Genomic DNA, 16,201 nt, shown 5'->3' with positions numbered 1-16,201 from the left:
CAGACTTTGTTTTTCCTTTTCAGTTCTAGAAGTGTTAGAAGAATTTAAAATCCCTAAATGGACTTCTGGGATTTCTCTACATTGAGGACTTATTCTCTGTTTTAACACTCATTACTGCAAGTTTGATAATACAGCTCCTCACTGGCAAAGATAATTTCTCCACAGACACTGCTGGCTCCTGAAACAGCTTCAGCAACGTTTGTAGTTGTGAAAGTGCGAACTGGCACTACCACAGCATCTATCTCAAGCAGTTACCTCATTTGGAGCTTCATTAAAACATTCCAACCGGCTCTCCTATACTGCTTATTTCATACCTGGGGAGCCTTTGGATCATCCCATCAGAAACTTAAGATTTAGTCTTTGAAAAATCAGTGATCTCAAAGCTACTGATAAGAAGGAATCGTTGTGGGTTAGAGGAAGCAGGCTAAATATTGGAAAGATAAACTAAGACAAAGCTTTTATTAGAAGTTTTTAAGGATTGCTATTTTTTAACCAGATAAGCATTTCTAGCAGTCAAAGGCTAAAATATTCAGTTTCAGTGAAGTCTGACCTTTGCAGTGCTTGTATTTAACAGATGCACTTTATAGTAAAAGCAAATTAAATGGATATTTTATTTTTCTTCTGGTATGGTACTAGTATGCATTTCAGCAAGCTCCATCTGAAGTAACTCAGAAGGGTTAATTGCAGACTACTGATCTTAGATAAACAAAATGTAGAGTTACAAGTTTTGATGAGAAAGCTCAGTAAGCTATGAGCTAACAGCTAACTCTTTTTTATTGAATTTATATTTGCAAGCTTAACAGTGTGAGGAATTGTAATCCAAACAAATGAAAGTTTCCTTATGTCAGTTAAAAGAGCCAAGGACTGTTTGTGCCCATACTTCTCCCAAAGCATGATAATGTTTGCAAATTAAGTCATGCCATTGAGATGGTAGGTTTTGCTTAGTTAATGCATCACTGTATTACAATAAATGAACACAGCACTGAAAATGGGGATTTCCTAATATAAAGACCTTAACATATTCTGGGGGACAGGAGATTCTGCTGCTTTACATGGACCAGCTAGTACTTCTTCTCAATTTAACTCTAAAGTTACTAAATACCACCTCACTGACTTCTCCAGGGGCTAAACAAGTCTATTACTTTCTCTCTGCCTGGAGTAGAAATGGTTTGTTTTGATTTAGCAATCTAATTTTTTCTTACACCAGATGTGCTTAAAAGTCACAGCAAGTAGCTAAGCTTGTAGTGATCAAGTATATATTTAAGCTGAAAGAATACCTTATCAAGACTGCACACAGAATCAAGATGCAAAAATTGCCTTTCATTAGTAGCTCTGCACTTTCATAATTCCAGTACTCAACTTAAGTGCATGACTGAAACTGCATGGTATGTCAGCTCCAATGAAACCACTATTTTATTGTCCTAGTTGAGTTATCTCCCGCTCAGTTTACCCAAGGAACAGCAACATTTCATAAAGCTATCAACACTTCCGTCCCTACGTGACAAAAGACAAGTCAGCAGGGAAGACCAGCCTGGCTGAATAGGGAGCTTTCACTGGAACTCAGGGGAAAAAAGAGAGTTTACAACCTTTGGAAGAAGGGCCAGGTAACTTAGGAAGACTACAAGGATGTCACTATGTCATGTAGAAAAAAGGTTTAGAAAGGCAAAAACTCAGCTGGAACTCAATCTGGCCACACTGGGAAAGATAATAAAAAATGTTTCTATAAATACATTAACAAAGAAAACAGGCCCAAGGAAAATCTCCATCCTTTTTTGGATGCAAAGAGGAAAAGGCAGAGGTATTTAATGCCTTCCTTACCTCAGTCTTCAGCAGAAACACTAGGTATTTTCAAGGCAACCAGCCTCCTGAGCTGGAAGACAGAGCCAGGAAACAGAACAGACTCCTTGTAACCCAAGAAAAAGTAGTTAGTGACCTATTGTCCCACTCAGACTCTCAGAGGGCACTGGATGGGGTCCATCTGGGGGTACTGAAGGAGCTGGTGGAAAAGTTTACTAAAGTGTTCTCCATTATTTATCATCAGTCCTGGCTAAACAGAGAGGTCCAGACAATGGGAGCTTGGCCAGTGTGATGCCCATCTGCAAGAAGGGCCTCAAGGATGATTTGGGAAACTAGAGGCCTGTCAGCCTGACCTCAGTGCCAGGGAAGATTATGGAACTGATCATCTTGAGTGTCACCATGCAGCACTCAAAGGACAATCAGGAGATCAGCAGCCAGCAAGGATTTAGAAAAGGCAGGTCCTGCCTGACCAACTTGATCTCCTTTCATGACCAGGTGACCTGTCTAGTGGACGAGGGAAATGCTGTTTGTCTACCTGGACTTCAGTAAAACCTTTGATACTGTCTCCCACAACATTGTCTCCTGGAAAAGCTGTCAGATCATGGCTTGGACAGGTGCACTTTCGTTGGGTTAAAAACTGGCTGGATGTCTGGGTCCAAAGTGTGGTGGTGAATGTGGCTGGTTCCATATCCAGCTGTTGGCCAGTCACTAGTGTGGCTCCCCAAGGCTCAGTATTGAGACCAGTCCTGTTTAACATCTTTATCAATGGTTTGGACTGAGTTACCCCCAGTAAGTTTGCAGACAACATCAAGGTGGATTGGAGTGTTGATCTACTAGGAGGATGGAAGGCTCCGCAGAGGGATCTGGACAAGCTGGATCAATGGGCCAAGACCAATGGTACGACATTCAATAAAGCCAAATGTCAGGGACACTTTGCCCACAACAACCCCAGACAGCCTTTCAGGCTTGGGTCAGAATGGCTGGAAAGCAGCCCAGCAGAAAAGGGCTGGGGGTGCTGGTTGACAGCTGGCTGAACATGAGCCAGCAGTGCACAGATGGCCAGGAAGGCCAATGGCAGCCTGGCCTGTATGAACAATAGTGTGGCCAGCAAGGCCAGGGAAGTGATCATCTCCCTGTACTCAGCACTGGTGAAGCCACACCTCGAATTCTGTGTCCAGTTCTGGGACCCTGACTCCAACAGAGAAATTGAGGTTCTGGAGCATGTCCAGAGAAGGGCAATGGAGCTGGCAAAAGACATGGAGTGCTCCTGTGAGGAGCAGATGAGGGAGTTTTCATTGTTTAGCTTGGAAAAAAGGAGGCTCAGGGAGGACCTTATCACCCTACAGCTACAAGAAAGGGGGTTGTAGGAAGGTGGGGTTCTGCCTCTCCCCCAGACAACTGTGACAGGACAAGATGAAATGGCCTCAAGCTGTGCCAGACAAGGTTCAGATTACATATTAGGAAGAGTTTTTTCACTGTAAGGGTGATGAAGTATTGGAACAGGTTGCTTAGGGAGATGTTGAGGTCACCATCCCTGGCAGTGCTCAAGGAACAATTTCACATGCCACTTAGTGCTATGGTGGTGGTGTTCAGTCAAAGGTTGAACTCAGTGATCCTGGAGATCCTTTCCAGCCCTAATTATTCTGTGATAATAAATACTTGCTTCTAACACGTAAGATGGTGAAGCAAGCACAAGACATTGATCAACTAATAGTGTTTGCTCTTATGCTCTGCTGAACAGTAGAAAATAAACCAAAATTGGACCCTAGTATTGGATCTTCTGCACTTTTTGTCTACTTGAAAACAGACTGCAGTATTTACGAGAGGAGAAAGAACATGTTCTGTGAGTAGGGTCTGAGCTTTGTTGCTTTGTGTGTTAATAAAATGCTCTTCAAACACAGCTTATGTAAGAAGGAACAGAGAAATTGTGAGGCAGGAAATAAATACAAAGATACCATGTTCTTTACTCATTTTCAGGGATCTTAATTTAGAACACTTTTCCCTCCCCCAGGTTAATATCACCTTTCTCAAAATGGGATGGTGAGGTACATTATCAGAAGAAAGCTTAAAGTATCATCCAGATTCACTCAGCTAAAAAGTTCAGATCTTTATTTTTCCCCTCTGCTTTTGAGCCTATTGGCAACTTCATCTACTGATGATGACATATGAGGTGGAGTTTGATTTCAGATCTGTGTTGCTTTCTCCTAAATACTGTCATCCTTGATGAGGGTATTTTAGTTATCTTTTTCGTTCATTTTTTTACCTGAATTTGCAACAGCTCTTCAGGGAAGTGCATGTAACATTTTGGGGAAGTCAATTTTTGATTTATTCATGAACTCCTGCAACAAATAGATTTTCAGTTCCAGCAGTGACTCATTTGAAGTAGTTACTGCTGGCAACAGTGGCTGAATAAACTATATGTGTAACCCCCTGCTTTTTGGATGATTTTTAGTAATGCACTACAGATGACTCCTTTCTTCTGACTTTGCTGCCTGACATCATCCTTGCTTCCTAATTCCTTTTTTTCATTCCTTTCCTCCTCTCTTTTTCTACCTTTTAAATATTTTCCTTTTTTCAGAGTCCTCTACTGTAAAAGCATAGAGGAGAGTACCCATGACAAATGCAGATTGTGTAAGCTTCTTCATTTAGATTGTTATTTAAAGTTCAGCTTTCATGATTAGTCAAATGAATCAAAAAGATAATTGAGAGAGATTATGTGACACAGACATTAGTCACTACTGCTGATAGTTGGGTATGGGATTTTGTATCACCTATACAAAATAGGTTGGTACCAAGCTGTTATTCATTGGACATTTAAGAAACTTGACTTGGAGTGAATTTTCTTTTTAAACTTTCTTCTACACTTTTCATCTTTCCCTTTGTTTTTATACCTCTCTGTGCCTTGAAAAAGGTGTATGGAGAAGGTCACTCATTTTTTCAAACCTCGTTCCTTGCAGCTTAGTCTGTTGCCATGTGCTTCTTAGAAACTGAGTGACAATGGTATAACTCTCACCCCCAAACTCTCCTATTCCATTTAGCTTATCAGTGTCTCTGAAGAGTTTTGTGCCTTTCTGGTCTGAGTGATAATGCATTATGCACTGCTGTAGTTTTGCACACCTGACTTCTCCTGGAGTTAATGAGATTCTGGAGTTCTGGATTCAGAACTTCTAAAATCTGTTTGAGATCACAAGCTTCAGTCCTCTGCATGATGGAAGGTTTCTGTTTTGTGATTTCCTTTTAAAAGTTTTGTCTTCCTAGGTTTCAGTCTTGTTAAAAAATGCCTATCACTACAGAATCACTAATCTTGAGCTCTAGGCTTTCACTGATGACCAACTGCTTTTTTCCTGTGCTGTAACAATGGTTCTTCTCCAGGGAAATAAACCTGATAGGCATCCTGCTCTGTGTTTCTTGACTGTAGCACACTGCAATTACTGTTGCAGCTTTTGTCCAATGTCAAGCTTGTAACCCCACATAAGTTCTAAAAATGAGGGGTTTTCTCATCTCCAGGTACTTGTAAGGGAAGGTACAGTTTCTAGTTGTTAATGATTGGGGTTTTTTTAAAAGGAAACCTTGTGGCAATGATGCAGAACATCAGAGCAAACTTACAAAACCTGGGTAGGAAAATCAAGTCTAGTTTAATATTGTTATCTTTTCCAGTTTTTTGGTCTTTTCTACTGAGGGAGAGGGGGGCTCTATGTGCCCTCTTCTTTGCTTGGTGACTAAACTGAGGCTTTAAACAGTATTTTGAATAAAGAAAAATTTTCTTATATGTCTGAGTGCAGGTGATCATGCATGAATGCTCCCAGCCTAGTGGGGTCATATTTTTGTTCCTGTTGATACTAAGGGATCTGGGCCACTGAGAAACATCCATAGCACACATTCTGACTTAGTCATTGGCCTTTATAAACAGCTTGCAGAAACTTTTCTGGGCATCTTAATACTCAGAGGTCATACATTAATTAGAAAACCTCATCCTTTAAACTGAAGAGGCCTATAGGAGTGCCCTAACCACTGTCCAATCCCTTAACTTCACAGCTGTCCCTGAAATTGGTCTGGATGCTCTCATTTGTAACATATTTCAGTCCTGCTAGCCTGGAAAAAGGCCTGAATCTGAAACTCACGCTGCCCGCAGGAGAGCTCTGTATGTGAAGCCACAGAAAGCTTCATTTCTATTCAATAGCTTCTATACTATGCAAAGAAACACTTTTTTTTTTTTTTTAATGCACATATTAGAGAAATCAGTCCTACTCAATTACAAAGCTATCCAAAGCATATGACTGAGTACTCTGGACAAATGCAGACATCCACCTTGCAGTCTTCATACTGTTGAGACTTATATGATACAAAGAGAATAAGGAGAAAGGATAGGGAGTTGACAGTTTCCTGTTTAGTGCTTGGTACTTTCTCTTTTTTTAACTTTACTTCATGTATGGTAACCTCAGGTTCTCTGGTGGATCTGTGGATCAGCGTGCTGGCACCTACAAATGCACTGACTACCTGGGAAATCCTAATTAGCTGCTTTCAGTCTGGCCTGTTATGACAGTAGATAGAGCATTTAGCATAGAATTTTAAAGAAATAAGGTATGTAAGGTTATTCAGGAACCATTCAACCACTAAAATGTATATATCAAATACCTTCAAAAATCTTGAAAAAAATTTACATAGTGTGCATGGTTAATTGAATATTTTTCTTCCCACAAGAATACACTGATTTTTTTGACACAATGATCACAACTACTCATAAAACTCTGAAGATCAGTTTGAAAATTTACCCAAGCATATATTAAATGGCAAAAAAATACACCACTGCAAAGGATGTGGTGGCTTGCCACCAATTGAAATGACTCAGCTAGCTTGTTTAAAGAATGATATTTTAATTGCTTTGTAGATCACAAACCTGCCAGCCTTGTAATTTACACTGCTGAAGAACAAGACGACATCTCTCCTTGGCACTCAACTTCTTCTTCTCTCCTGCTGCTGTATCAGCCAAATCTTTATACCTAGAAAAATCATCAGAAGTACAGTTATTCTAATGTTGGCCTGGTTGATGCCTTTGTAGAAATTGTCAGTTTTCCTTTGACTCTCAAATCTATCCAAACTGGAAGCTTGTGATTTTGATCAGGGTGAAGAAAACAAGAAGGCAAATCACTCAAAATCTTGTATTTTGTTAGACATGACCTTGGTTAATAACAAGTGATGCCTAAAACCCAAATTTGCTTCCAATCTGTTCTTTGGATGCCTCACTGAAAATCAATGCCAAAGGAATGAAAAGCTTCCCCTGCAACTGAACTGGGTCATTGAAAGGAGGAAAATATGTTTTCAGTATGTGTCATACAAGTTATGCCTCTTAAGGAGTAATTCACAGAAAGCACCATTGACAAAAATGATTTTCATCAATCCGAGATAAATTTTCATTTTGAACAGAAAGTCATGTAGCAAAGAGACTTCCAGGAATTGGATCAGTTTACACTACCGGAAAGAAGTTCAAGGGGAGACTTGATTATAGCATTGAGTACCTTCCAAGACAGAAAATGCTGGATATTAGAGGGCTCTTTGATGTACCAGATAGAAATATCAAGGAAGGAAACTTAAGTAATACAAAGTCCAATAAAGTATAAAATTCAAAATTCAACTGTGGACTTATTAAATTTATTGTAACTTATTACTAAAGAAATGGAATTTTACACATCTTAATGCTACATAATATTACTATTTTTTTGGAGGTATTCCTTTGTCTAGATCTGACTGCATGTAATGAGTCAGAATGCTTTTTCATTACAAAAAGCCAGGCTTTGAAAAGGATATACACTTTGCAAACATGTCACTTTTGATTAAACTCCCAGTGAAATTGATAAGTTTTGAAATTTGCGAGCTAATTACATTTCCTGACATTTTATTTATTTATTTATTTATTTAACAGCTGAATTCACAGATATCTCTCCTTCAACCCAAAACTGTGCTGTCTTGTTGTCTTTCACACAACATGGTAGGCAAGGCTGCAGTGCTGGAATGACTCCAGGGATCTCAATTGTACCCAAAGGTGTGCCAAGTCTGGACCAACATCTGCAGGTAAACTGCTTTAGGACCAAATTTCACCTAGACTTCTAGTGTCCTGTAGCTGCACAGACCCTTGGGTACCTCAGCTCCTGCAGTCTGGAAATATTCTCTTGTCTGGTAGCAGTCCTGCTGAGGACCCCATGGCTAAGTCTACGTTAGTAAATGAAAAGTGAGATGGACTGCTTCTCTGGCACAGAAACCATCTGGCAAAACCCTAGCCTGATGATTTATTTATGCGCTTAATATTATGTAATCTGTTCTGTTCTATTAAATTCTGTCCCGTTCCAACAGAGTGTAACCATGTCTAAGCTGCTTTCTTTGACTGGGCACCAGCCTGTCCTAGTTCCCAAGTTGTGCCCAGGAACTGTTTGGAGGAATGATGGTAAGGAGGGTCCAAACCTTCACCACAGATCCTTGTATTTAGTCTCACACTCCAGATTAGCATTAGAAAACTGGGGATAGCACCTTCCCAATATTCCACTAGCTGCATGGTCACAAGGACATTTATTTTACAGGTTTCTATTAAGGCTGGGGTCACCTTGTTTCCCTACTTGTATCAACAGTTTTTTCTTAGAAGTCATGGGAAATCAGAGGCGTTAGAGAAACAACTGCTGAAAAGCTCAGCAACTGCTGACTGAAGTGAAGATTCATGACTAAGCATTGAGTCACAACGCATGAAGAAGTAACTGCAAAAGTGGTCAGCCTGAAACTTCCTTACAGCAGAAACCCAAAGAAATATATTTCTCTCTTGAAAAAAAAAAGCCAAATTAAAATTTAAAAGGTTTAAGTTCTACATTTGGCTCAAGTTTTCTTTAAAGACTTGCAAATGATAGAATTCAAGGATAGCCAAATATTCCTTACAATCTGTATTATACAGGATGCCAGACAAAAATGATCCACCATTTTCCTCCAGCTTTTAAAGTCTCTGAAATTCCATCACATTATCCTGGAAGTCTAACCACAGTTCACAATCCTATCTGTTAAAGCAAGCTCTAGCTTAGAAAAGGAGGATAGGTTATGGTAGTAGAGAAAGAGGAAGCTATGGAAATTTAACTCTGCTGTAAACTTCCTCTGTGAATACAGCAGGACATTTGGAAGATGATCTACTTTCCCCATGTTAGACACTGAAAAGCTGTTCTCCTAGCCTGAGTTAGTCACCTTGTTCTCAAAACAGTCTGTGAAGACAGGTATTTTCCACAGGGTGACTTGTTCTATGCATTCTAGATGCTTTTGAAAAAAATGAGAAGACATTGCCCTCTGGAGGTGCCTTTCTCCACTGGCCACAGATGGACTCCGAGAAGTCCAGACTGGATGCTTTCATTTGGGTGCCTGAGAGGAAGCTCACCTTTATGCCTACTTGTCTGACTGAGCTACTCATCCTGCAGAGTAACTAACAGAGGGTCTAAGAGAACTTCCTTTTTTTCCTGTCATTGGTCCAAATCTACTGGTTAAGCACCCAAAATGAGAAAGTACCTTTATGTCCTGTGTAATCATCAGTTATTAACCATTTTCATCTTGTATGAAGATAAAAACAACAAAACAACAAAGTTTGCAGCTATTTTTTCAGCCACAATGGTGTCCCAATTTGGCTCTCAGTCCAGTTGTGCATATACCTGTGTCAATGCCAGGGAATTAATGGAAGTTCCTGGATGGATGGAACAAGAGGACTACATAATGTTGGTGGGAGCCCAGATTTGTTCTGGACAGAAGGGATGGTCTAACCATAAGCTTATATAATTTCTTCTGTACTTAGCTTTAAATGAGTAAAAAAACTAAAATCTTTTTCTTTAAATTGACAATGAGCTAAAATATAAAGGAAGAAATAAAAACTTACAAGTGTGACATTATTATCAAAATGCAAAATATTTTTTGGGTATCAGATACTTTTTACTGTGTATTGACCTTGTGTTTCCATGTAGACACAATCATTTAATATCATCTTAAATTTAATCATTCTCAGGATGAGCAAAATAACTTATTTTTCAGAATTTATTCTATCACAGAAATTAGTAATAAGAATACTGAAATTACAGTGCAGGTTTGTATAAATAAACTTGAATTACTTGCAACAATGGGGCTTGCTTCTGGGGAAATGCAAACTGGGGAGTCTTTGAAACTTTCACTTAGAGAGAATTCTTCCCCTAGCACTTTAGCCTTAGTTTACTCTGAAGTGAATGAACACACTTAATCAAGTAACAGGCTTCTTCCCACCTGACAGGTCATACATTTTGCCCCCAGTAGATAATGCAGACTGTACAGAGAGGATCCTAAGGAATCCAGAAAGCATACTCAGTGCTACCTTGCTAAAAGAAGTGAAATACATTTCAGCTAAAGTTGGATTGACAAGTCACTTGTCTAGACTTTCTTAAGATTCAGTAGAATAGACTATTCTGGTGTCATATCCCTCACTGTAATATTGGTGTTTACAATAGCTCAGATGAACTGTGCACTGTAAGACCATTATGTCTTTCCACTGAGTATAAACATGCTCTTGCCTCCAGCCTGGACATCTAGTATCAGACAAAGTGAATCTCCTTCATAGCCAGGAAGCAAAAAAAACCCCAGTATTTCATGGCTAGCCGGACCAACTCATTCACTAAGGGATTCAAAATAAAATACAAAACAGGGAGGTGTAAAGGATTAATTTGAATCAACAACACCCCACTGCTATGCCAAGACTAATGTATTGTTGATTAGGAAGTAAATTCAAAACCTCTTCTAGTTACAAGTTGAGACAGTGAACACTACTATCAGGGTGAAGGAGGGTCTCCCCAGCACCCATCCACATGACATCAGCGTGAGAGAAGATCCATTTTCCCCAGCTTTTTCCTTTAGCACCCTCCTTGTCCTAACTTGTCATTTTCAGAAGCATAAACAGAAGAAAGACATTCTGGCTAGACAAGCTCACACTGTGAGCATGTACAGACTGGCCAGGATTCTCTGGTGCTGCAGAAATGTGCTCTGACCTCTCTTCCTTTGCTTCTGAATGATGTGCTCTATCAGGGAAATTTTTTGTTTGTTTGGAGTAGACACTGCTGCCAATAGCTTGTGAATAGGGAAAACTCAGTTCTCCTGGGTCTTCACAGATAAGGATGTTATCTAATCATTTTCTCCCTCACCTCCCTAAGTGCGCAGCTGACAAGATCCAGCAGGCTGTTTTTCCCAAAGACAGAATATTCTGCAGTTCAGGTTGTGGCACAGTAACCCACAGCAATATTCTAAGGCTCAGCACTCTATTTGATTTACACAGAGCGTGCACAAATGGGCTGTAGGGCTGTACTCCCAGTTCTGTATGCACAGCAAATCTTTAAGCATTGGAATAAACATGACTCAATTTCAATAGCACAACGTGACAGAAGACACTAAAGGAAAAAACACGGCAAGTACAAAGGGCAGAAAAACAAGCGGCTCTAAATCAATAGCTTAATAAAAGATGTCTTTGAACTGAAGCCACAGAACTACTTTTGTTGGTTGGTTGTTTTGCTGCTCTTATTCTCAGGCCTCTCTCTTGCCTAATTAAGAAAGAAACACCAAAAATAATAAAGTTAGATGTAGCTACTGACTGCAATCCAATGTCCTCACTAAGAGGATAGTCTCTAATGCCACAAGTCATATCTTTTCTAAAGGAAGCTCCTTCTTCCCATGTCTTTGTCTTGTTGCTTAAAAAATAAAAATCACATATGACTGGCAGGTAACTGCTTTAAAAGAGTGATAAGTTATGTACTTTTAAGTTTTAAATATCCAAACACAACTTATGTAAGGAAAAATGTGTGACATTCTTGTCAGTATAATTCATTATGTTGTAGCTTAATTTTCTCTTTTTTTGCTTACTACAATGTACTCTGTTTGCCAAGGTAAACTGGTATGACTTAATAAGATCTATTCAAAAGGTAGTGAATAAAAGGTAGCAATCAAAATTAAGTTATGTCCTATATTTCTGCTAGAAGAAATGCAAAAATTGTCATCATAAAGGTTCAGGTTGTGCTGTCTCAGTAAATTGTCTCTTTTCTCCTTTCTATACTTCACCTTCTCTTTCTTTGACAATCATTAATTGTTGATATCTGAAATATGTGAAAGAAATGGACTTTGTTTGCCAAACTTGTCACTATGTGCTTATAAGTCAGGATTTTTAGTTTTGTTTGTTTGGATTTGGGGAGAATGGGAAGAGTGGGTTAGGTAAGGTTTTACCTAACCTGAAACATCCAGAGAGCCTATCTACTGAAGAGAGATTGCCTGAAAATTTTTCAGTAGAAAACTTATAAAATCAGTGAGTAGCAAAGAATAGGATGGAATTTTGAATAATGTTACCTTTATATAAAGATAAATATTCATTCATTCATTCCTCTTCCCTCTGTTATATTATTTTTTTCTGGAAGGAATAACCTAATTATTTTTGAAATATGAGGAACATGGGAAATTCCAGATAATTAGGAAAGAGGAAATAGATTATTATAATTTCCAAGAAAAAAAAGTGATTCTGTCAATCTCTGTACGATATAAATTACATAAATATCTTATTATAGAGCATAAATATTAAGAACCAAAGCACATATACAAAATTTTTTAGAGAATAAATCTTTGGATGTGAAGAAGATAATGATGCTTTTAGAAATAACAGATTACATCAGAAAAACTGCATTTGGGGCTTTTTTTGGAGAACTTCGAAAATTCACGATAAGATTATAAGGTTCGCTTTCTATGAAAAATTTTGCACCAAGGCTGCTTCACAGAGACTTACAGAAATAATTCAGAATATTATAAATGTGAACATGAAGTGCAATGTAGCTGAAAGAATTAGTAAGTATATATGGCAATGAACCAAAACTTCAAAGCACCTGCCTACCATATTATTTTTTAAATATCTTAATTGATATCAAGAAACACAGTCTTAGGTGACTAGATGTGCAGACCAAAAAGAATTAAGTGAAAAACATAAAAGTACAGCAATTTTGGAAAATTAATAATGCTAAAAGTGATCTTACAACAAACTGACCAATTATCATAGATTTACCTTGTTTCTATATATGCCTCTAGATTTTTTTCTGGTAAAATATACTGATTTTTTTACTTCAACAATTAAAAAATCATTTCCTGTACAAGGGATAATTGGAAATATGCAACATGCTTTAATGTGTCTGTGGAAAAAGGAAAATACACTCAAGAGTGACGTTAAATGACACGTAACTAAGATAAAAGAGGAAAATTTAGGACTAAGAAATAAAGCTGGAAGAATACTCAGAAAATCCCCAGAATAAAATTTTACAGTGGCTCAAATGTGAGTCAGCCACTGGGCTAATGTAGAGCTCAGTACAGACTTTTGAGGGAGGGCCATGACTATGAAATCAACTGAATCAAAACACCTTTGCAGAAGTGGCCATTTGGGATATTTTAATTTAAACTGAATAAAAAATAAGACAAATTTCTCAGATAGAGATACTACCTTATGACAGATGATAAAGAAATGAATTGGAAGAATTATTTTTTCCTGAGTTTTATGGGGTTTTCTGCATTAGGCTTTGAAACCCTTAATCTTTTCTAGACATCTGAATTTCAGTTTCTGAAGAAAAGAAGTAATGAAGATATGTGTGTCTTAGTCCTGGATTATTTATTCATATACTTCCTGTAATTAAGCAGAGGATTCCTCATCTCAGACAATGTGGCAGCAGAATAGTGAGTAGAATATAAATTATAGTTTGACTCTTGGGATTAGTGGATTCAACTATGCAAATACAACATATGAATTCGCAACATCTGCTAAAGATTTGCTACAGATTTACAATACTTTTGCACCATCTTACTTAAAGCTGACATTCCCATTTCATCCTGACAAAGCAATGTAAAACATATTTACTTTAAAAATTGTCAAAAATCACACATTGTCTCAGAAACACGCCAGCACTGAGCAAACAAACAGCTCTATTACATCTACAAACATATTCATCTGGCTCTACCTCAGCAAATGTTTACCTTTAGCTCTTGCTAGGTAGGGCTTTCCCACAGCTAACTACCTCTCCATGCTTGGGCATCCCACCAACATGCACAGGGGCCATAAAATGCTTCACTGTACACAGAATATATGGGCTATGTAATAAATTTAAATTTCTTTGTTAACCTGCTAATTTGATTCTGTTTAACACAAAGATGTTCTATGACTGGTGTCCACTGGAGCTCCTTTTCTTTCTCTGCCAACCTATCTGTATTATCCATATGATAACAGGGCATCAAAATCAAAATTTCAATTGAAATACTGAAGTGGGCTTGTACAACTTTCCTGCTTGGCCTCCTGGTGACATTGTCACTTCAGTGGCTCACTGTTTGCCAAGAAGGCACTGCCCAGCTCAGTGCCTTCTCTGGGAAATATACTGAGAAAGATGTATGTTGCTGAAGCAGAAAGTAAAACCAGACTCAAATAAAAATTGTGATACTAAAGAGAAATAGGATTAGATTTGCTGTTCCACCTAGATAATGCTTTATTTCTTCATTCTTTTTGGTATTTTCTTCTCCTGTGTTACCAGTACTCAGCCAAAGAGGAATGGGAACATACACAACTCTTCCCACAATACTCACTAGTAGCTTAGACAATGTTTGTTGGGATTATGGGGAAGGATTTTTGGACCTCTTTAAATCATATGGTAAAATAGCTTCTCTGTGAGATCATCTCTACTTCTGCTCTCTTCTGTGGGAGCTTCCCTTGTGCCTCTGAACCCTGTGAGTACTATCAGTCTGGGTAACAGGGATTCTCCTGGCTCTGGATTGTATAATGGTTAGACAAACCATACAAAAGCATCATTTTTCAAGATATACAAAGGTCATGTGCCAAGAGTGGACCAGATTCTGCTCTCATTAAGAGTGGAATACAGCTGGAGTAATTCTGCTGAAACAGATGACGGTAAATTAATGCCACATTGGTCTAAACAAGAAAGCAAAGTAAGACCCAGTGATTAAGATGCATAAAAGGATTTTACGTGAATGCTTGCATAGGATTTTGTGTTTGCTCTCAGATACCACCAGGATAAACTGCCTATTATTATTCAGCCTGACTAGGAAATCTAGCTTTAGGAAGTGTCATTCCAGGTTCTGCTGCTGAAGATTAAGTGGTTGTAAAGAATATAAAGATATGGATAAGGAGAAAAAGGGTGCCCTGAATATCTGAGCTGAGTGGAAAGAATTTAACAGCTGCAGAGCCACGGAAAGAAGAAACAGCAGGAGAGTCACAGCTGTTTTTGAGTGTGAGGCAGCTGGACTGCATCTATACAAGTCCTATGACCTATACAAGTCCTATGACCATAAAGAAGCAGCACTCAAGATTGACTAATATTTTTCTAAACAGGGAAACCATGCAGACATATTTAATTAAGCAATAAATAACAAGGAATTACTTGAAATTGTACAGTAAAATTAATCTATATGACAATTTGCACCTCAATCTGATAATTCAAAGTTCCTGCATAGTGCCACTGGCATAAACTAATGTGTTACATACTTACTTCTTTAAAATATTTACTTTAAATATATGCTGTATTAATTTAAGAGGTCAGTAATTCTAATAAGCATTTCTTTAGAAGAGTTTCAATGTATAAAGATTAGTGAGAATATTAGTGGTTGATAATATTTTAAAAGGTTTATTTCTATGGCAGGCATTTAACTGAATTTCTTACTACCACACATAAATCTGTGTCCATTATCTTTGTCATTATGTAATGTCAGCAAATTATGAAGTACTCAATAAAGATTTTTGCTGGAACCTTAAGGTTCTGAAATAAAGTTATTAGCTGCCTGTTATAGGCACATTGAACTCAGTTTGTGAGATATGGGTCAAAAACTTTCATTATACTTATTTGTGTACAAATATAATTCTATCTATTTTTATAATCCATGCTTTTAGATAAAATCCAGTGCTCTGGTAGGTATTTCAGCACCTTGTGACAACATTTCTCCGTGTTTAGAAATAGCACAAGCTTTAAAATTCACAGATGTAAAACATGCATAGATTTTTATAAGGATTGTAAGGGTTATTTAGTGATTTAATAAATATTTTGTTAAATCTGATGGATAAGAAATGTCAAGAGCTAGTGGAAAGCAGAAGTACCAAGGGTGGCACTTTAATCTAGAAATTAAATAAAAATTTTAAAATTTCACAGATCTTGAAGTTTAAATCTTAAAGTTTAAAGGAAGAAAACCACAAAAACTGCTGAAACAGTTCAGCCAGAATTACACTTGTGTGTGCCTAATAGATCTATGATTGCCTAAAGAAATTAATGTAGTAGTATGCACCTAATAGTAGAACGAGAACAATACTATGAGATTCTCACTGAAGCAGCCTAAAAATTGGGACATTCTCTACTGC

At 37.9% G+C, this 16,201-nt stretch overlaps 1 protein-coding gene across 2 annotated transcripts in view; it reads right to left on the bottom strand.

Moving 5' to 3' along the window:
- MYO16 (myosin XVI) overlaps nucleotides 1-16,201 on the bottom strand; it is a 326,118-nt gene that overhangs the window by 56,584 nt on the left and 253,333 nt on the right. For both annotated transcript variants that reach the window (XM_031056227.1, XM_005419960.2), the window contains exon 28: nucleotides 6,695-6,797. In XM_031056227.1, the coding sequence (XP_030912087.1) occupies nucleotides 6,695-6,797 (103 nt within the window). The remainder of the gene's footprint in view (nucleotides 1-6,694; nucleotides 6,798-16,201) is intronic.

Source organism: Geospiza fortis, unplaced genomic scaffold (genome assembly GCF_000277835.1).
Source record: "Geospiza fortis unplaced genomic scaffold, GeoFor_1.0 scaffold192, whole genome shotgun sequence".
NCBI lineage: Eukaryota > Metazoa > Chordata > Aves > Passeriformes > Thraupidae > Geospiza > Geospiza fortis.
Note: the sequence above shows the minus strand (reverse complement) of the source record. Positions and strands in the feature narration are given on the sequence as shown.